This window comes from Ranitomeya imitator, chromosome 8 (genome assembly GCF_032444005.1).
Source record: "Ranitomeya imitator isolate aRanImi1 chromosome 8, aRanImi1.pri, whole genome shotgun sequence".
Lineage (NCBI taxonomy): Eukaryota > Metazoa > Chordata > Amphibia > Anura > Dendrobatidae > Ranitomeya > Ranitomeya imitator.
In genome coordinates, this window is record NC_091289.1 from 191,189,836 (window position 1) to 191,213,344 (window position 23,509).

Consider the following 23,509-nt stretch of genomic DNA (forward strand, 5'->3'; position numbering starts at 1 on the left):
CACGCCCAAATGCCAGACTGGATGGCTGAGCTGTCAGTAACTGCATCCCAGACACACTGAGGGGTGGAACTGTGACACATGCACGATGAGGTTCCCTTTATATGGATGTGTACACCTATATATAGTTTGCATATACTCTAAACTGCATGCTGTATAACAGTAAATGTAGTGAATGGTAATAAGTGAGCACTTCATGTCAGTATCATTCATAGCCCAGGTGATAGTTTTTGTTGTGGATTGTATGGTAGTATTAATTATAAATTACAGGGTTGTATTATTTATACACTGCAGGATAGTATTATGTGAGCACTGTATAGCAGTGTTACTTATACAATTAATGACAGTATTATTTGGGTGGCATATGATAGTATTAATAATACATTGTATAAATAATACAACCATAGAATGTATCAAAGTATTAATTCAGCACATCATGGTGTTATTTATATAGGTGTGGCGGTATTAGTTTAGCACTCTATGTTTCTGTTATTTCTGTAGTTGGCTCTGGCATTGTTTTGATGGTACAGTATTACATGCATGGTGTATGGTATTAGTACGTTAGCACTATATGGCACCTTTTGTGACACATTGTATAGACAGCATTGTTTACACATTGAGAAGTATGGACATTGTTTGGTGCTCCTGGGCTGGAATATGGCATTGTACCGCACTATTACTGATATGACTGATACCCTTTCGATCCCATGGTTTCTCAGAAGAACCAAGAGTGTCCTGCGGAATAATATTCCAAATTCTGCTATTAGTTTACAAAGCTCTCCACAATGCTGCACTGTCATCTCCACTCTTATCAGCCAACCCAACCACTCTTTCTATAGAACTTCTCCTGTGCTGCGCCCATTCATTGGTACTCGCTGCCCCAGCCCCAGACCATTTGTTTCTTACAGTCTCAGTTTTAAGCTTGCCTTTAATACGTATTGTCACATAGCCATCTACAAGCCGGCCTGCTCACTCTAGATCAGAGTTGGCCCCAATATATCTGGTTGACTGATTCACTTTATTCATAACCCCCTTGCTAAAACAAGGAGCTGTTTCCCTGAAAATATTGAACTTGATATCATTCCTCCCGTTCCATCTAGATTGTAAGCTCCTCTGGACAGGCGACATTCCATGATATTGGAGACTTTACCAAACTTTTGTTGAAACTTTTTGGAATATTTTCATTAAAAGTTTTCAAATTTTCAAATCCTTTTTTTTTTAAAGTTTGATTATACTTTTATATTTTTACTAAAAAAAAATGAAAAAAAAAGTCTCATTTAGATATCAACATGCAATGTCACGTCGCTCTTAACATTTCTTAATTTCTCAAGTGTATCTCAGGCAATCTGTCTCGGCACACACTTCTCTTGTGTCTCTTCTTAAATTAATCAGAGGATTTTGTGACTTATTTTTCAATGCTTCATGTGGAATACATTCTGGCAGAGTGATGAGCGATGTACACCTGCCATACTTCGAAGACCTTAATGATTATCATTGCTGATGCTGCACCTGACAGAACTGAAATGATCAATTAGGAAGTCCTGCACGATCAATAGATAATGGGGGAATTAATTAGGACCGGCGTTTTATGCGCTGGCGTTTGGTCTCCTTTAGACAAGCTGATAATATGCAATTATTCGTTCGTCAGGTGATTGGATCGTTCGTGCCAATATGGAATCATCATTCTCAGCAGCAGATCAATCTCTGGCCAGCTATTAAATGACCATCCATCGGCTTATACATAGTCTATCAGGATCAGCAGTTGTTTAACGGCCATGTTGGCTCATCTAAATAGGCGCCAAATTCATTAAGAGGCCAACTTCTCTTAAGCAGCTTGATGCATCTTCCAGCCGCCCGTGTGCCAAAGATAGAAATATCCACCAGTCATTGAATACACGGCTATAATTTATGCCTATGTTGTGATGCCACAATGGGTTTTTCCTGGGTCATCTTGCCTCCTCTGCTATTCTAAGCTCTAGCCACAGATTTTGAATGATGCTCAGATCAGGGGACTGTGAGGGCCATTGTAAAACCTTCAGCTTGCTCCTTTTGAGGTTGCCTATTAAGGATTTTGTCATGTGTTTAGGATCATTATCCATTTGTAGAAGCCATCCTCTTCCTCTTTTCACCTTCAGCTTTTTTACAGATGGTTTTACGTTTGCATCAAGAATTTGTTGATATTTAATTGAATCCATTCATCCCTATCCCTGTGAAATGTTCCCCGTGACATTGGCTGCAACACAACCCCAAAGCATGATTGATCCACCCCCATGCTCAATGGTTGGTGACATGCTCTTTTCCTGAAATGCCCTTTTTGGTTCCACACATAACTGTGATCATTGTGGCCAGACTTCTATTTTACTTCATCGGTCCACAGGACTTGTTTTCAAAATGCATCAGGCTTGTTTAGGTCTTCTTTTGCATACTTCTGATGCTGAATTTTATAGTGAGGAGTAGGACGCATGAGAGATTTTCTTCTGATGACTCTTCCGTGAAGGCCATATTTGTGCAGGTGTCTCTGAACAGTAGAACAAGGTACCACAACTCCAGAGTCTGCTAAATCTTTCTGAATTTCTTAATTACATTTCGAACTGGGTAAAGAGCAACTTGAAAACATTTTGCTATCGTCTTATAGCCTTCTCCTGCTGTGTCACCTCCACCATTTTCATTTTCAGAGTGCTAGGCAGCTGCTTAAAAGAACCCATGGCTGCTGTTTTTTTGCCACAAGGTTAAAGGATGCTGGGTTTTTATAAAACTGAGATATTTGCATCACCTGGTCTTTCCTAACGATGAAACCTTGGTCAAAGTTATATGAGCACACAAATCTCCAAGGGTGCATAAACTTTTGCATCGGACCATTTTTCTTTTTGTAATTTTTAAAATGTAAAAGATGAATATATATATATATATACATATATTTGCCCAACATACATAGGAAATGTGTCACCTTTAACTTTAGGCCATTTTACCAGTGGTGCCCACACTTTTACATGCCACTGTACGGACTGGAGGGTGCGTTGATCTTCTGAGCATTGCACAGTGGTCATTTATTTGCATTATGTCTTTATGGCTCATTATGATTATTTACTCACAACACAAAGTCTTTCTGCATTAAATCCTCCATTCAGATTTGACATTTGCTAAATACCAACAGTAAAGCTCAGATTCAGATAAAGATCGAAGTGTAGGAGTCACCTGTGCAGCAATTTATAGATTATCTGCTCAGCTTTATCAGCCTTTACTACACTCTTTACGTGTTTACTATTGGTCATTTATAGAGTTGGTACGAATCAATTTGCACATCCAAAACAGATTTACTTTTTACCAGCTATAAAAGTTCTAAGTCTGAGCCGGCACATTAGATCATAGTTGATGGAAATGACCAACAGTTGTCTGCATTGATGGAATGAACGATCCTGTGTTACAACTGATGAGCGACCAATAATTTCTAATCATAACTTTTATATTTTTCAGTCTACATAGACGTATGAGGGTTTTGTTTTGCAGGTTGAGGTGTAGCTACCATTTACTTTACCATATAACTTACTGAAAAATGGGCAAAAATTCCAGTTGGGGCTCATGATGGAAAAATAAACCTACAGATCAATCATTGATTTTTAGGTTTCCAAAATACGATATTAATTGTGCTGTAAAAATTAACTGGTGACATTACAAACTTATACTTTTTTATTATTGTTATTTAGTTTTTAAAGAGGACCTTTCACTAAATTTTTCATGGACACGTGATGAAATAGAAGCTGCAGAGATTAATAGAATTTTTTTTGGTTTTATTTTCCCCTCTCTGTTGTAGAGATATTAACAATCAAAATATTCGGCATCCAATTAGTTGACTTTTGTTAAAGTTCCAGTGGGCGTTCTCAGAGTTTTTACTGGGGGGGAGTGTACTTCTTCACTCTGTATGATGTTATCCAATGATAAGGAGACAGCAAAACACTGGAGAAAGAAAAACACGCCCCCACATTAAATTAGAGCAAGTTATGGCTTGAGGAAGGAAGAAAAATGCAAAAAAGATAAATTGCTGCAGTGTAAAGGAGCTAAGATTCAGCACTTGTAAGACTTTTAATAATGACTTGGGCAATATCAATTTTTGTAATGATGATTAAGGGACTTGTCTGGGGTTGTAAAAAAAAGGTTCCACTTTCGTTTTGTTTTCTGGAAACAGTGTCAGTCGTATCTATACGCTTATTTTATTATTGCAGTATGCAAAAATATACATTAGACTAAGCTGCAACATGTTGGAAATGAAATGTGGACTTTCCATTGGTAATTGCAAAACCTTAACGGACCCTTGTAAGCCCCTATTATTCACTTACCTCCAGCTTAACCCATCAGAAAAGTCTATTCTCAGAAGGAAGGCTGGAAATTCTTTTCTTCTCGTTTTGAGGCTCATGATTCACCTAAGCAGGAAATGGATAAAACTGCAGCAATGATTTACTGTTGGCACCAGTAGACATTGGCTTGCATCTGATGGAATGTAGTAGTTGACATTATACTTCTAACTTTGAAAAATTGTGATACCATTTTTTCCAATTTTTTGTTACCCTTCATTTCTAAATCCAGGTTGAAATCAATCTGAAGAGATACCCAACGCCGTACCCAGAAGATCTAAAAAGTATGGTGAAGTCTGTTCAGAACATGGTCGGGAAAGGAAGTCACAGCTCTTCTCTGGAAAACTCCATCCCTACACCAACGGCAGAGCAGAATCTCAAGGAAAAATATGAACATAAGTGGCCAATGTCGACAAAAGACATGAAGTCTGAGGTGATTAAAAAATATCTTCTGTATTAAATGCCTGAGCCACGTGGTGCACAAATGCACGTATGAATCCGGTGATAGGCCCTGAAGATAGTGTGCCAATGTGGCCAAGCCAACGAGCCACCAAGTTTCCAGTTTTCTATAAGGATTTTACATGATGTCATCTTTTTGACAAACGTTAATGTTGACTATACTTGGCAATAAAGTGCAAATTTAATTTTTAATTGTTTGACTATATTTTTAGGTTTCAAATCGGGAACATAAAGAATTTCAAAAGACCCAGATATCTGACGCTGGGAATATCCGAAGTTATTCCCTAGAAGTTCCAAAGAGAAAGGAGAAGGAAGAGCATTCAGAAAGATCAGAGGTACCACCCTTCACCCGAGTAATGGTCCAGACTATATGGCTACATTGAGACTTGTTTTTATAAAACATGGAAAAAGATGTTGTGACTCTACCTACAAAAACGTACCCTGCGGCCACAACGTGTGAATGCAGACTAAGTATGAATTGGAGATTAAAACGCCTGAACTCATCACTTTTAATTGTTATGGCTTAACAGGTTTTTTTTTTTACAAGAGGGCAATCTATTCCTTATTCAGTAAGAAAAATTCTTTATAGCTTCTGCCAATTGTTACTTGGTCTTATTGTCAGGTGGTTGCCCCACATAGAGCACTTTGCCCTTTCATGAGCTATTTTTGCTTTTCAGGAGCCCTTCGTACATCGTCCGACTGACATGCGCATGGCTGAACTGCGTCCATCATTGATCGAGACCCCACTGTATCCACCAAAACTGGTGCTACTGGGAAAAGATAAGAAAGGTAGATTTATGATATGACTTTATTTAGGATACATCCAGGGGCATAATTATAGTGGGTGCAGGGCTTGCAGTCACCCCTGGAGTCTAATGGGCCAAGAAAGTCCCTTGGGACCATATGAGAAAACCAATAGTACTAATAACCCATTTTAGTCAGGAGTCCCATTGAAGAGTTTGCACTGAGGCCTACAAGCATCTTGCCATGCCACTGGGTACATCGCTGATGTCTAATTCAGAGGTACTCATTAGTTTGGTCAAAATCCATGTACAGTCAATTTGTTTAATGGACCCTTAAATTTAGGAAACTTGACTATTGGTGCCCAAGTGTGTGCGACACATTTTGGTGAATTGTTTTTCAGCAGGGTTGGCCAACTGTCTAATACTTATGGTAGCAACCCCACACTCACATGACTTCAGCAATCATAAACTACGAAGGATGGGGCAGGTTGGATTAAGGCTTGTCCAATACTTTACTTTCACAGATAAGCTGCTGGGGGGTCATTTGCTTGACCCCATTAAAATAAACATGGCTACATATTTTGAGTTCAGCTTGCAGTTTTATGGAGTCAGGAAAAATAACCATTGGACAAAATAGTGTTAGGCCGGTACACATTACGTCTTGGTTCCCGTTCACAACTTCCTTTCCATTTTTTAAGCAGCCAGATTAAAGCCCACAATAAAGCCATTGACTTCTACTCTGTTAGGGGATTTCTGAGTACCATTATACCACATTGTTCGTATCATATATTCAGACAGAAACCACCACCTAGGTCATAAACGAGGAACAAGACGAGGTTTGAACCCAGACTTACAATCATTTTATGTGCATGGCCAGGTTTACATTTATGACACATTTCAGAAATGGTGACATCCACTTATTGGTGCTTGTCCCCAGTTTTCCCAGTGGTGTCTCACGACATATATATCGACTGTAGAGGAGGCTTTTAATGGCATTTCACAATGATAGATTCCCAAAAACTGTCTGACGCTGCTTCACTACACCTCATTTTTGTATCTACAGAGTCCACAGATGAGTCGGAGATGGATAAGCACCATCATAACAGTGTGTCATCAGGGACCTATTCCGACTACTCACCTTCCCAAGCTTCTTCCGGATCATCTAATGCGCGTGTGAAAGTGCAGATTACCGCTAAGGAGGCTGTAAATAGCTCACTGTGGGGTAACAGGTCTGTCAAATTCTCAGCTTTACCTACTGATGTGAGCACAATCACAGCCCAGAGCGGGTATATACCAATGGGCAGTGATGGAATGGATCCAGAATTGTCATTAATCCCTTAAGGACGAAGCCTGGGAGACATCGCTTTTTCACTTTTCATCTCCACTCTCAAAATACTCCTTTTTTATGTTGATATATCTTCATGAGGGCTTGTATTTTTGCAGAACAGATTCTATATTTCAAAAGCATAATTTTGTTATACATATAACTTTGGGATTGGAACCAGCTCTGACCCTGATGTTATAGCAGGTGACCCTGCTCTAATGGATGGGATTGCAAGCAGCTCTGATCCTGGCTGTTAGGTCAGGTGACCCTACTCGAACAGATGGGATAGCAAGCAGCTCTGATCCTGGCTGTTAGGTCAGGTAACCTTACTCTAACACATGGGATTGCAAGCAGCTCTGATCCTGGCTGGTAGGTCAGGTGACCTTACTCTAACAGATGGGTTTGCAAGCAGCTCTGATCCTGGCTGTTAGGTCAGGTGACCCTACTCTAACAGATGGGATTGCAAGCCGCTCTGATCCTGGCTGTTAGGTCAGGTGACCTTACTCTAACAGATGGGATTGCAAGCAGCTCTGATCCTGGCTGTTAGATCAGGCGACAATGCTGTAACAGCTGGGATTGGAAGTAGCGCTGATCTTTGCTGTTATAGCATGTGACCCTACTCTAAACCACTGGGATTGGAAGTAACTCTAATCCTGGCTCTTAGATCATGTGACCCTGCTGTAACAGCTGGGATTGGAAGTAGCTCTGATCCTGGCTGTTAGATCAGGCGACCCTGCTGTAACAGCTGGGATTGCAACCAGCTCTGATCCTGGACCGACAGGAGTGGACAATCAGCTGTGGATGGTAGGGGCTCAGCTCCTACTCTGATTCCATGCAAGTGCTATAAATGGATGGCAGCTCAAGCAAATGACCTCCCACACTAAATGTAAAGGGTTCCACCAGTGCCTCTCACTTCTGCATCAGGAGGTGAGCGGTATTGATGAGGCCTGTCATTTTTGCACCATTTGCTCTTCTTATTGCATGAAGCAAGAAACAGCTGGGACTGGAATTATCTCTGATCTTGTTCGCCAGAATGGATAACCTGCTGTGGATGACTAGGGCTCAGCTGTGTAGCCTGCACCATGCAAGTTTCTTAAATTTATGTCAGTTCACGATAAACACCTCTCACCCACACCTTGGTTGCTCCAGGGCCTCTCACTTCCAGATTGGGAGGTAAGCACAGATCAGATTTCTCATCAGGTATGATTAGATATGGTGCAGGCTTCCTAGTCTAATGAAGAGGCCAGGAGTATGATACCGGCTGCCCATGCTAAACTTAAGCAAAATTATTCACAGGATATCAGTAGCGAGTGGCCACTGTATCACAGGTCTGCAAACCTGCTCCGACCTGCCGGCATCCACAGCACCTCTTCTGATTAGCAAAGATCGATGATAAGCATGCATCCTGTATTAATAAATAGGACAGGGGCACAATATCCTGGCCATCAGCGGTTAATGGGATGGCATTAGTGCTGCTCAGCTGCAGGAGAGGTGAGTGACGCTGTAGCAATCCTTTAAATAGATTGGGCAGAGCAGGAGGAAGATTAAGCTGCAATATCAGATAAGGCCATAAAGACAAGAGTGGTGCTGTTTTTTGAAAAGAAAAAAACCAAAAGACAGCATTTTCTGTGGTCAAGATGGTGCAAGTTCGGTCTGACTGTCTGGTTACAATAATACACAATGGGAACTGATTTTTTTTTTTCTGTGTTTTTGCAGACTGACTCAGTCCTTTCCACAACCCCTTGAAACAAAGCCATTGCTGAGCCAGCGGGAGACAGCTCCTATAGGAAATATTCAGCAGCGCAATGACCGCCAGAACCTCAATGACTCATTCACCGAAAACTGGAACAACAGTTCGCACTATGACAACACCGGATTCGTGGCCGAAGAAAATGCAGCGGAGAATGCAGGAGGTAACCCAATGCTGTCTTCAAAATCAAGAAGCACATCCTCACATGGAAGGCGGCCATTAATCAGGCAAGACCGAATTATTGGAATACCACTGGAGTTGGAGCAGCCATTACAGAGAAACTCTCAAGAAGGAGATGTTTCACCAAGCAATCCTTGGCAAAATTGGACTCGGACTCCCAGTCCATTTGAAGACAGGACAGCATTTCCTTCAAAACTTGAAACCACGCCCGTCAATAGTCCATTGCCGGAACGGAAAGAACATAAGCCACAGCCATTAGAAAATCCAAGCACATTCTCTTCAGGCCCATCGTGGGAGTTTCATGACACCAGCTCTAACCGGAACATGGGAAATGTATTTCCACATAGCCATTGCCGTCCCGAGTCTGCCAAAAATAACATCTCAGTGAGCAAAAGTACCGAAAGACTCTCGCCGTTAATGAAGGACTTGAAGACTGGCAGGTTCAAAAAGTCTCAGAGTATAGATGAAATAGATATCGGGGCATTCAAAGTGTACAACATCCCCTTACAAAACTATGATCCAAGAAACATCATGCACGGAAGCCATGCCAGACCAGACTTGGGTATGTTGCAAGAGCAAAGTATGTCTCGCAGTCAGTCAGTGCCAATGCTCGATGATGAGATGTTGGGCTACGGAACCAGCAGAGGGCAGCAACAGAAGCCCACCACCAAGAAAGTCTACCAGTTTGACCAAAGTTTTAACCCAACGGGTGCAGTCGAAGTAAAACCAGAGAAGAGAGTACCTCCTCCATTTTCATACAACCCTGACTACTCCTCTCAGCAAGCAAAGAGCATGGCAAAAGATCTGATCAGCCCCAGAGCCTACAGAGGATACCCACCCATGGAACAGATGTTTTCCTTCTCTCAACCTTCAGTCAATGAAGACTCAATTCCTCCTCAGTTTACAAATCAAGGATCAAGGCCAGGATTCTTGAAAAGGGCAGACTCTTTGGCAAGTGCCACAGAGATGCAAATGTATAGAAGGGTGAGCGAGCCACATGAACTTCCACAGACTGACCGGTATGGCAGGCCTCCATTCCTTGGGGCTATTGAACGACAAAGCAGCATGTCAGTGGCCGAATCTCAGTTTCTAAAAAGAAATGGTCGTTATGAAGACGATCACAGCTCCTATCCAGACATGAAGTCTCAAGGAAGCAGCTATCAAGTCAAAACTCTCACGCAAAGACGGCCATTGTCTGCAAGAAGCTACAGCACTGAGACCTATGGGACTGCTCAGACCCGTCCGGTTTCTGCTAGGCCAACCATGGCAGCGTTGCTTGAAAAAATACCATCTGATTACAACTTGGTTAACTATGGCGACAAGACCTCCGACAGCGACATGAAGAGCAGACAGAATCAGGGAAAAGTAGACGATAGCTGTAATAAAATGCCGCCAGACTGGAGGCAGCAACTGCTCAGACACATAGAAGCTAGAAGACTGGACAGGGTATGTCTAATTAATGGAACTTATTCATATTTTTGCCTGTTCGTTATCAAGATATTTCTTAACTTGTAAAAGCCAACAAAGTGTTGTCGTATACAAACAGGGGTCACAAAATCCTCAAGGGGAATAATGCATTAGTGAGCATGTGCGACCACTGGTTCATTAACTACTATAGGAGTGGTGGTTGCACATTCTCACTAATGCTTCATTCACATAAAGGACTTTAGGACCCCCATTCTCAAGACAAATGTAATTATGTAATTTTGAATAGCCAGAACCCCAGAAATCAGACATTTATCATCTGGATTATGGATAGGCATTCAATGTTATTTATGAATGATCCCTTTAAATCGTTATTCACATCGTTCTGGTTGCTGAGGGTCCAACTGCTGGTTCCCCGCTCTGCTGTCTCTACTATTGTCTATGGCAGCCCTATAAACAATGAATAGAGTGGTGGTGCTCATGCTGGCACTGCTCCATTCTAATGTTCTTGGGTTTAATGGGTCCATAATGGTCAGACCCTCGCGATCACTACACTAAAACCAATCTTATGGATAGGTGAAAATTTTGCAATTTGGGAACCAACCGTTTCAGTAATTATTCTTTAATAACATTCAAGCTTAAGTTATTGATTATTTTGGTGGAATCGACTAGAAATCCAATGGCAATAGACTCATGTAATTGGTCTTTCCAGGGGAGCTCCAGACTCACTTTGTGCATTTTTTTTGTTTTCCTAAAGTTGGATGGTGTCTGAAACTCCTAAATGCCATTGAATAACCCTATGTTATGGTGATAAATGGCAGTCAAGTAACTATGTAGTCAGTAGTTATTTTATATACAAGGGAAACATTAAGATTGGCCAAACTTCAGGAAACTTTTTCGAAAAAGTTTTTCTTGGAGATTTTTTTTTTTGTCTCTTTTATTAGTGTTGCACTATTTTTACACTTTTGAAATGCGTCCGTTATATCACAAGGTCGATGATATATTATACTGTTAATCCTGGAATTATAACCTATAGGCAGCAAATAGTGGCCATCATGTTTTTTTGGTTGGATTAGGGAAGAGAACATATGAACACCAGGGACAGGATGCCGTAGTGGGAAATTACTCCTTGTCTTCCATGGCTGACGGACAGTCATGTCAACCACTTAGTCAGATGCCCTCACCTTTGTGGTCTTAAACCTGTGAATTTCCAAAAGTTGCCAAACTACAACTCCCATCAATCGTCTGATAATGGTTTTTAATAATATATCATAACACCTTACATACAGTATGTGGTTCAATCAATGACACTGTTTCTGTTATTGAGAATACATAGTTTATTTCCCAGGATGACTTTGCGTAAGTGACATTAAGGAAAAAGGGGTAATTGCATATAGCGTGGATAAAGTGTCCGCCAATTTGTTAATGGGACTTTTGATGAACAGATAAGTCGGTCAGTTTGTCAACTCATTACTGCAGGTTTTCCTGGTAAGGTTGCTCCAGCCAGTTAATAGTTAAAATGACCAATGAATTCTGCACTCTCTGTCTTCTTGGGGTTGACACTGTAGTGCCATATTGTACCAGAAAGATGTCATAAGCCCAATTACAGGAAGCCCACCCCAAGACTTCATGCAAAGCGGTTTTATATTAGTGGTCACACTCCCCTAAAGACAATGGAAGTTACACGGAAGAAACTTGGAAGCATCTACTCAGCAAATATAAATACTGCAAACAAGCTACAATGAGAAAAGCTTTGCTAAAACGTCACAATATTGACCGTATCATTACTAATGTCACACGTGTGTACTGAATCTGAAAATGATTTATTTTAAAACTGACTATAACAGTAAACTGCAAGCAGACAATGACATATGAGAAAGACTTACAGGATAAGGAGAGTAAGAGGCCGTACAAATTATTTACCGTATGTCGTATATGCTTTTATCATTAGGCTGCTTGTACTAGTCATTATAATAACACACAAGAGACCTAGGTTTCATATATTAGTAATGTAGAATGTAATCCCACAAGGGCAGGGTCCTCGCCCCTCTGTATCAGTCCGTCATTGTTAGTTTGTTTACTGTATGTGATATTTGTAACTTGTATGTAACCCCTTCTCATGTACAGCACCATGGAATCAATGGTGCTATATAAATAAATAATAATAATAATAATATTAGTGGATGTTTATAAGTATAACATTATAACTATCGTACTATAGTAAATCCCCTGTATACAAGAATATAACTACTATAATACTGCTCCTATATACAAGAATATAACTACTATAATACTGCCCCTATGTACAAGAATATAACTACTATAATACTGCCCCTATGTACAAGAATATAACTACTATAATACTGCTCCTATGTACAAGAATATAACTACTATAATACTGCTCCTATGTACAAGAATATAACTACTATAATACTGCCCATATGTACAAGAATATAACTACTATAATACTGCTCCTATGTACAAGAATATAACTACTATAATACTGCCCCTATGTACAAGAATATAACTACTATAATACTGCTCCTATGTACAAGAATATAACTACTATAATACTGCTCCTATGTACAAGAATATAACTACTATAATACTGCTCCTATGTACAAGAATATAACTACTATAATACTGCCCCTATATACAAGAATATAACTACTATAATACGGGCCCTATGTACAAGAATATAACTACTATAATACTGCTCCTATGTACAAGAATATAACTACTATAATACTGCTCCTATGTACAAGAATATAACTACTATAATACTGCCCCTATATACAAGAATATAACTACTATAATACGGGCCCTATGTACAAGAATATAACTACTATAATACTGCTCCTATGTACAAGAATATAACTACTATAATACTGCCCCTATATACAAGAATATAACTACTATAATACGGGCCCTATGTACAAGAATATAACTACTATAATACTGCTCCTATGTACAAGAATATAACTACTATAATACTGCCCCTATATACAAGAATATAACTACTATAATACTGCTCCTATGTACTATTATTATTATTATTTATTGTTATAGCGCCATTTATTCCATGGCGTTTTACATGTGAGGAGGGGTATACATAATAAAAACAAGTACAATAATCTTAAACAATACAAGTCATAACTGGTACAGGAGGAGAGAGGATCCTGCCCGCGAAGGCTCACAATCTACAAGGGATGGGTGAGGATACAGTAGGCGAGGGTAGAGCTGGTCATGCAGCGGTTTGGTCGATCGGTGGTTACTGCAGGTTGTAGGCTTGTCTGAAGAGGTGGGTCTTCAGGTTCTTTTTGAAGGTTTCGATGGTAGGCGAGAGTCAGATATGTTGTGGTAGAGGGTTCCAGAGTAGGGGTGATACGCGAGAGAAATCTTGTATGCGATTGTGAGAAGAGGAGATAAGAGGGGAGTAGAGAAGGAGATCCTGTGAGGATCAGAGGTTGCGTGTAGGTAAGTACCGGGAGACGAGGTCACAGATGTATGGAGGAGACAGGTTGTGGATGGCTTTGTACGTCATGGTTAGGGTTTTGTAGTGGAGTCTCTGGGCAATGGGGAGCCAGTGAAGAGATTGACAGAGGGGAGAGGCCTGGGAATAGCGGGGGGACAGGTGGATTAGTCGGGCAGCAGAGTTTAGAATAGATTGGAGGGGTGCGAGAGTGTTAGAGGGGAGGCCACAGAGCAGGAGGTTGCAGTAGTCAAGGCGAGAGATGATGAGGGCATGGACTAGGGTTTTTGCAGATTCATGGTTGAGGAATGAACGGATTCGTGAAATATTTTTGAGTTGAAAGCGGCAGGAAGTGGAAAGGGCTTGGATATGTGGTTTGAAGGAGAGATCAGCGTCAAGGATTACCCCGAGGCAGCGAGCTTGTGGGACTGGGGAGAGTGGGCAGCCATTTACTGTAATGGATAGGTTCGTTGGGGGGGGTCGCGTGAGATGGGGGAAAGATGATGAATTCTGTTTTGTCCATGTTAAGTTTCAGAAATCTAGCGGAGAAGAAGGATGAAATAGTGGACAGAATATAACTACTATACTACTGCCCCTATGTACAAGAAGATAACTACTATAATACTGCTCCTATGTACCAGAATATAACTACTATAATACTGCCTCTATGTACAAGAATATAACTGCTATAATACTGCCCCATGTACAAGAATATAACTACTATAATACTGTCTCCTATGTACCAGAATATAACTACTATAATACTGCCTCTATGTACAAGAATATAACTGCTATAATACTGCCCCATGTACAAGAATATAACTACTATAATACTGCCTCTATGTACAAGAATATAACTACTATAATACTGCTCCTATGTACCAGAATATAACTACTATAATACTGCCCCTATGTACAAGAATATAACTACTATAATACTGCTCCTATGTACAAGAATATAACTACTATAATACTGCCCCTATGTACAAGAATATAACTACTATAATACTGCCTCTATGTACAAGAATATAACTACTATAATACTGCTCCTATGTACAAGAATATAACTACTATAATACTGCCTCTATGTACAAGAATATAACTGCTATAATACTGCCCCATGTACAAGAATATAACTACTATAATACTGTCTCCTATGTACCAGAATATAACTACTATAATACTGCCTCTATGTACAAGAATATAACTGCTATAATACTGCCCCATGTACAAGAATATAACTACTATAATACTGCCTCTATGTACAAGAATATATCTACTATAATACTGCTCCTATGTACCAGAATATAACTACTATAATACTGCCCCTATGTACAAGAATATAACTACTATAATACTGCTCCTATGTACAAGAATATAACTACTATAATACTGCCCCTATGTACAAGAATATAACTACTATAATACTGCCTCTATGTACAAGAATATAACTACTATAATACTGCTCCTATGTACAAGAATATAACTACTATAATACTGCCTCTATGTACAAGAATATAACTGCTATAATACTGCCCCATGTACAAGAATATAACTACTATAATACTGTCTCCTATGTACCAGAATATAACTACTATAATACTGCCTCTATGTACAAGAATATAACTGCTATAATACTGCCCCATGTACAAGAATATAACTACTATAATACTGCCTCTATGTACAAGAATATATCTACTATAATACTGCTCCTATGTACCAGAATATAACTACTATAATACTGCCCCTATGTACAAGAATATAACTACTATAATACTGCTCCTATGTACAAGAATATAACTACTATAATACTGCCCCTATGTACAAGAATATAACTACTATAATACTGCCTCTATGTACAAGAATATAACTACTATAATACTGCTCCTATGTACAAGAATATAACTACTATAATACTGCCTCTATGTACAAGAATATAACTGCTATAATACTGCCCCATGTACAAGAATATAACTACTATAATACTGTCTCCTATGTACCAGAATATAACTACTATAATACTGCCTCTATGTACAAGAATATAACTGCTATAATACTGCCCCATGTACAAGAATATAACTACTATAATACTGCCTCTATGTACAAGAATATATCTACTATAATACTGCTCCTATGTACCAGAATATAACTACTATAATACTGCCCCTATGTACAAGAATATAACTACTATAATACTGCTCCTATGTACAAGAATATAACTACTATAATACTGCCCCTATGTACAAGAATATAACTACTATAATACTGCCTCTATGTACAAGAATATAACTACTATAATACTGCTCCTATGTACAAGAATATAACTACTATAATACTGCCTCTATGTACAAGAATATAACTGCTATAATACTGCCCCATGTACAAGAATATAACTACTATAATACTGTCTCCTATGTACCAGAATATAACTACTATAATACTGCCTCTATGTACAAGAATATAACTGCTATAATACTGCCCCATGTACAAGAATATAACTACTATAATACTGCCTCTATGTACAAGAATATAACTACTATAATACTGCTCCTATGTACCAGAATATAACTACTATAATACTGCCCCTATGTACAAGAATATAACTACTATAATACTGCCTCTATGTACAAGAATATAACTACTATAATACTGCCCCTATGTACAAGAATATAACTACTATAATACTGCCTCTATGTACAAGAATATAACTACTATAATACTGCTCCTATGTACAAGAATATAACTACTATAATACTGCCTCTATGTACAAGAATATAACTGCTATAATACTGCCCCATGTACAAGAATATAACTACTATAATACTGTCTCCTATGTACCAGAATATAACTACTATAATACTGCCTCTATGTACAAGAATATAACTGCTATAATACTGCCCCATGTACAAGAATATAACTACTATAATACTGCCTCTATGTACAAGAATATATCTACTATAATACTGCTCCTATGTACCAGAATATAACTACTATAATACTGCCCCTATGTACAAGAATATAACTACTATAATACTGCTCCTATGTACAAGAATATAACTACTATAATACTGCCCCTATGTACAAGAATATAACTACTATAATACTGCCTCTATGTACACGAATATAACTACTATAATACTGCTCCTATGTACAAGAATATAACTACTATAATATTGCTCCTATGTACAAGAATATAACTACTATAATACTGCCCCTATGTACAAGAATATAACTACTATAATACTGCCCCTATGTACAAGAATATAACTACTATAATACTGCTCCTATGTACAAGAATATAACTACTATAATACTGCCTCTATGTACAAGAATATAACTGCTATAATACTGCCCCATGTACAAGAATATAACTACTATAATACTGTCTCCTATGTACCAGAATATAACTACTATAATACTGCCTCTATGTACAAGAATATAACTGCTATAATACTGCCCCATGTACAAGAATATAACTACTATAATACTGCCTCTATGTACAAGAATATAACTACTATAATACTGCTCATATGTACCAGAATATAACTACTATAATACTGCCCCTATGTACAAGAATATAACTACTATAATACTGCTCCTATGTACAAGAATATAACTACTATAATACTGCCCCTATGTACAAGAATATAACTACTATAATACTGCCTCTATGTACAAGAATATAACTACTATAATACTGCTCCTATGTACAAGAATATAACTACTATAATACTGCCTCTATGTACAAGAATATAACTACTATAATATTGCTCCTATGTACAAGAATATAACTACTATAATACTGCCCCTATGTACAAGAATATAACTACTATAATACTGCCCCTATGTACAAGAATATAACTACTATAATACTGCCCCTATGTACAAGAATATAACTACTATAATACTGCCCCTATGTACAAGAATATAACTACTATAATACTGCCCCTATGTACAAGAATATAACTACTATAATACTGCCCCTATGTACAAGAATATAACTACTATAATACTGCCCCTATGTACAAGAATATAACTACTATAATACTGCCCCTATGTACAAGAATATAACTACTATAATACTGCCCCTATGTACAAGACTATACCTACTGTAATACTGCCTCCTATGTACAAGATTGTTTTCTAAAAACTGTTTAATGGGACAGTAGAGAATGAATCACTACTAGAGTTTGGGATTCGCTTATTTTCTACACATAATTCTTATAACTGGACTGTTTTTCCGTATTGTGAGTTTGAGTTTTCACTAGAAAACACTAAATCCTGCATTGTGGTTTTCCAGGCAGTTAAACAGAATGGATCTCTCTATGTCAGTTCTGTAAGTGTATCAGTCTTATTGTAATGTATCAGTGTGTTATGATCCTTGTTTGCTAATGTCTAACCCAGAATGTGCTTCACCTCTGTTAACTTTTTTAGCCTTGTTTGTGCAGTTTGGAGTGCAGCATGTGTGTTCATACCCTGTCGCCCCATTGTCTCCTTCATTCAGAATGCTGCATATAAGCACAACACCATAAGCCTTGGCATGCTGCACTCTGGAAACCTCCCAGCAATGCATGATGGCAAAAGCATGACTTATACCATGCCTCACTCAGCTAACTACCAAGATATACCTCTCTACTACGTAAGTATATGGCTGAACGAGCATAGATCTAAATAATTCTACAAAACATTGTCTAGAGTCAGATTAATTGCAAATAGGATCACTGATACCTGCTCGTGAGCAACATTGTGATCATTTGCTGTTTGCTAGAGCTGTAGAGATTTGTAAAAGAGACAGGTTTATGACACATATTTAGACTCCGATTAGAAATATGTTCCCATTTGAAGACAGCAAGGTGAGATTTTAATGACTACAGATTAATAATCTGCAAAATTTTATTTTGCAGCGATTGCAATTTTTTCACATAAACATTTTTAAACATCCTTACACATAAGAGTTATGTCATACAATGTGATCATCTGGCAAATTTATTGTGCAATGTATGAGCTATTCACTGTTCTACATGATAATTTTAGGGACAGCCATGGGGTCAGTGTATACCCCAGTATTGGCTGTAGTGATAGTTTTAGTGACAATCATGGGGACTGCATTTGCTTCATTGTTGTAGCTTATACTTTTAATCGAAAATTCTAATGTCCTAATATTATGCTAGCATCAGCAGAAGGTGCTGCAAAGCTTATGAGGCTAGTAAGTAAAGAATGGCTCATTTGCTGATTCACATGAAGGTAAAAAACAGGACATCACAATACTTAATATCTGATTTTCAATGTGCCTGACAATTCCTCTCCCATTTAGACTTGCATTTGGCTCAGCAAAAATCCAGCTATCTGGATTGTATAGGCACGTTGCAAAGGCCAAAATTTATGTATTTGTTAACCAGGACCATTGAAGACTCTGTTATTTCACAAGTATCAGAGCTTTTCGGAACCATGATTCCTAAAGTGAAAAACACTTTTATCTAAGTTTCAGTATTTGGAAACACTGTTATTGTTTTTTTCTAGAACATCTAATATCCAGTCATACTCTGCACAATAAAAATGTCTTACAATGCAACATTCTGAGAGCACATGGGTCCCTAATGGACGGTAGAAGCAGTGCACAAACATACTGACAATACCTAAATACATACAAAAAATATATATTTTTACATTAAAAGTTATTCTTCTTCCTTGCTGTATGCCCTTACTCTGGGAAAGACGTTGAGCATTGGTCTCCAGCCACGTGGAAGCTTCTCTGCAGGCATTTTAGGATAAATTGGGCTCTATCTTTGTCCTCCATTAGCTGGACTGAAAGCATACTGTTTAATTAGCTTCAGTTCAGCGGCAATCACTAATAAATAAAAGCATGTGACCTACATCTATGTTCATTTTCTGCAGAGGACTGTTCCAATAGATGGATAGTTAAATTGCTGTGATAGATAGATAGATAATAGATAGATTAAGCTATAGGCCACAAGTTGGACTGATGGGTGACTTGCTCCCCCAAGAATCATGCATTTCCTCTTTCTCTTTGGATAGGTGATGTTCTATTTAGGAAAACACCTTTAAGAATATATATATATACTGTTCATATATATTCCTCAATTTGAAATTCCAACACCAATAAGGAAAAGTAGAATTATGAAAATCACATGTACGATAGACATGTTAATGGTGAAAAAATAGAGGCTGAATTTTCAAAACATCTTAATTTATTCAGTATGGACTGTGAGCGCCACACACAAAAATCCTGGCACTTACAACCTCAACTGCTATCACTCATGGTTGTCTGAGGAATGTTCTGCTGGGCTGAATGCACTCGGACAAATCATCAGGATCCTCTGCTGGCAGCTCCCTGTTCAATTGCCGATCAATGATGTCCCAGATGTGATCGATGGGAGACAAATCCGGAGATGCTGGAGCCATAGTAGCACTTATAGAAGTCACAGGCTGCTTACAGTAGCACAAGCTACTGACGGCATAGCGTTCTGCTGAAAAACGTCTGGTGGAACACTCTGGAGAAATGGCCGTGTCCCTGGTTCCACGGCCAAATCAACATAACATCGAGTTATTAGTGAACGTGGAATGAAGACTGGAGGGATCCACCTATTGTACATTTTGCGACCCCACTATAATCCCAGGAGTAGAATTGGTGTGACGTTCCATCTTGAAGACCTCTTCATGACATTGTCCACGTGGTCTCGGCAGATTGGAAGAACAGCGAGTGCTGATGTATTCAGTACTGCAAGTGAAATTTTGATGTCACTTACTGAGACCACACAAACCATCAAAAAGTATTTGCATGACACTGGGTTATGAGTGAGACATCCAGCTACAGGGGTCTACTGACCTCATGCCCCCGCTCTCAAAACCCACCATGGTGCAGGGCAGTACAGAATTGGAGGCTGAATTCGAGGTCTGTCCTCTTCTATGATGAGTCCTACTTTAGTCTTGGATATAAAGATCAATCTGGAGACCACGTAGGCAATGTCTTAAAGAGCAAAAACCTATATAGAAAAGAAATCCCATAAATAAGAATCAGTTACTGTAAGTTGCACCATGAATAGCAAAATGCAAAGCATCAACCAAAATTAAGTATTCACAGAAAATTGTATACAGTATAAACTTTTATTGATAAATATTAAAACATGATTGGACAACAATAAAGAAAATAAAAACAATTACACAAGACATAATACAAAAAAATGAAGAGGGTAAAAAGCGAAATCTAAAACCATGATATGTGAGAGGGCAGGATATGTGAAAAAGATTGGCAAAAAAATAAATCAAAACAATAATGCATCCATAGAAACTATCAAAATTATTGGGGCTGCTGTACACGCATTAATCAATATTAAAGATACATTAATTCATAATATAAAGTGCTTGATGCTGTAATTAATTAATGCAAATACTAATGACCCAATGTATGTAAGAAATAGACGTATCTTTGTAAAAGAATACTTCTTTTTGGTTAATGTCATAAAGAGGGAACATGAAAGTGTCCCATGAATCCTTTTCCGTTCATTGTTTGTACTACTGTGAGCAGCCTGCGTGACCTAAACATGCACCCATGGTCGGCAGCGTCTCCGCACTTGTCTTCATCAAGCACATCGGGGTCATCATTGATCGGCAATTACACGGGAGCTGCCAGCAGAGGATCATGATGATTTTCTCAAGTTCATTCAGTTCGGCAAGACAGTTCTCAGACAAACACTAAGTATCTAAGTAGCAGCCGAGGCTATAAGTGCCGGGATTTCTGCGCATGATGCTTGTTCTCCAGACTGAAGAAATCCAGATGTTTTAAAAGTTGCTTCCATTTTTTTAATCATTTGCAGATCAGTAATGTCCCCATCCTGTGATTTCCATAATTTCACTTTTCCTTCTTGGTGTTACAGTGTCAATGTTGAGGAGTTTATCTAATATATATATTATGCGATTTCTCCCTTCCCTGGACCCTCTGTGTCTCCGCACTGTGTGTCTATGTGTGCAGCTTATTATACCCTCCCCTGGAGACCCTCCGGTTATAGTAGGCAGATACACTGTATATTGCCATCTGTATATCTGTATCTGTGGTCTGACGTATCATCAGTCTATCACTTATGTCATCTGGCCAAATCCATGTGTAGGTAGGTGAGAAGCTGCGCCCCAGCTCAGGGTGGGATGAGAAAGGCCAACCTGATATATAACAGAGGAGAGGAGAATCAGCACCGGAACACTGGGGTCTGCCTCTCAGTAGGGAGCTTTGTCCAGATTGCCCCCATAACTGGAGCCTTTTCACGCTCTAGTGCCAGATAACGTGGAGTGGTTGTAAACTGTACGAAGCAAAGGTGATGAGAAAAAACACATGATTAATGGTGCCATTATCTCTCGCCAAAATGTCCCCAATTCCTAGTGGTTTCTCAGGCTCTAGAACCTATATTGCTACTTATTTTTTAGAGACGGGGCAGCAAGAGACCCCAGAGCAGTAACCATGTCAGGATGGCTTATGTTCCAGCCATAGATTGCGTAGAACCATCTGTTTGCCCCTTTATGGGACCATTGAGGCATTTTTATGATAAAAACGTCATATTTTTGGCATCTGAATGTGTTTTAATCAGTGTTTTCTTCTGCATGTGGACTTGACGTTGAGCCCCGTTCCTTTTTCTCACAATGCTGGTGGTCTGATTTCTACAAATACGGGAATGTATGATTATATGATAATAACTGAGGGCTTTAGATACATTTTATATAGGATTGTATGATACTTCCCTCGTTATTAAGTATCAGTCCCCCAGTTGCAGTAGTAATTGATCTATGTGATTAATTCTCCATGTAATAGATACATGCTCTGGTGGCCACAAATCACTCTCCAAAAATGAATAGGACTTTAATTATTAAGGCAGTGTGGTCCCAGTCCCGTACAAGCCGAACTCGATGTCACAAGCTAAATAACTTTGTGATCCAAACCGTTTTCTGTGTGCTAATATTGGAAAGGCAGAAAATGTCGGGACCCTACAGGGTGGGACTACAGCTCACCGCGTGACCTTGTGCAAATCTACACGACCTTAGTAATAGGAAAAAGGATAAAGCGGACCCTATTCTCTACCAGGGACGCTGAAGGGGGGAGAATGAAGCTTCCGGCATTCAGGAGATTGGTGGCATGAACCAAGACAAGGACTTAAGCCCCTTTCACACATCATTTTTTTGCCGCCAGTCACAATCCGTTGGCTCGATGGATCCGTCGCAGATTGTGAAAAACTGATGCGACGGATCCGTTTTTTGGACGGATCTGACTAGCGGATTTGGCTAATTGCTTCAGAGCATGCTCAGTTAAAAAAAACGGAAAATTCCATCATTTGACGGATCCAGCGCTATAGGCTTCCATTCTAGCAAACGACGGACGGCGACGGATCCGTCGCTGTCCATTCTTTCAACGTACACAAAAAACGTTACTTTGTTGTCTCCGACCGCCGGACAAACTATTTGTCATCGGATCCGGCGAACGACGGATGAAACGTGAGGCCATTTGTCGCTAATACAAGTCTATGAGAAAAAAATGGATCCAGAGGCATCAGTCGCCGAATCTGTTTTTTTTTCAAAATTCGACGGATGGGTGAAAGGGGCCTTACTATGATTGATGGTGCCCAGCGCAGTCCATAATCTCTACTAGGGAAGGGGTAATGAAGCTGCGGCCTTTCCTCTCCCCTCCTGGGATGAAGGAGGTTGGTGGCATCACACAAGGACTACGTCATTCTGATGTGGTTAGTCGCACACCCAGGTGTTCTCCTTTTGATGCTGATGATGTGGTGACACACAGTGTACAAATAGCCT

General features: G+C 39.2%; 1 protein-coding gene across 15 annotated transcripts in view; it reads left to right on the top strand.

Annotated features, from left to right (window-relative positions):
* Window positions 1-23,509, top strand: part of LRRC7 (leucine rich repeat containing 7) — a 337,880-nt gene that overhangs the window by 284,722 nt on the left and 29,649 nt on the right. For 8 of the 15 annotated variants that reach the window (XM_069738257.1, XM_069738263.1, XM_069738259.1 and 5 more), the window contains 5 exons: window positions 4,579-4,779; window positions 5,018-5,140; window positions 5,483-5,594; window positions 6,612-6,777; window positions 8,589-10,248. In XM_069738257.1, the coding sequence (XP_069594358.1) occupies window positions 4,579-4,779; window positions 5,018-5,140; window positions 5,483-5,594; window positions 6,612-6,777; window positions 8,589-10,248 (2,262 nt within the window). Of the gene's footprint in view, window positions 1-4,578; window positions 4,780-5,017; window positions 5,141-5,482; window positions 5,595-6,611; window positions 6,778-8,588; window positions 10,249-18,203; window positions 18,339-23,509 lie in introns of all 15 variants that reach the window. The other 7 variants (XM_069738252.1, XM_069738258.1, XM_069738260.1 and 4 more) reach the window with 1 other exon arrangement.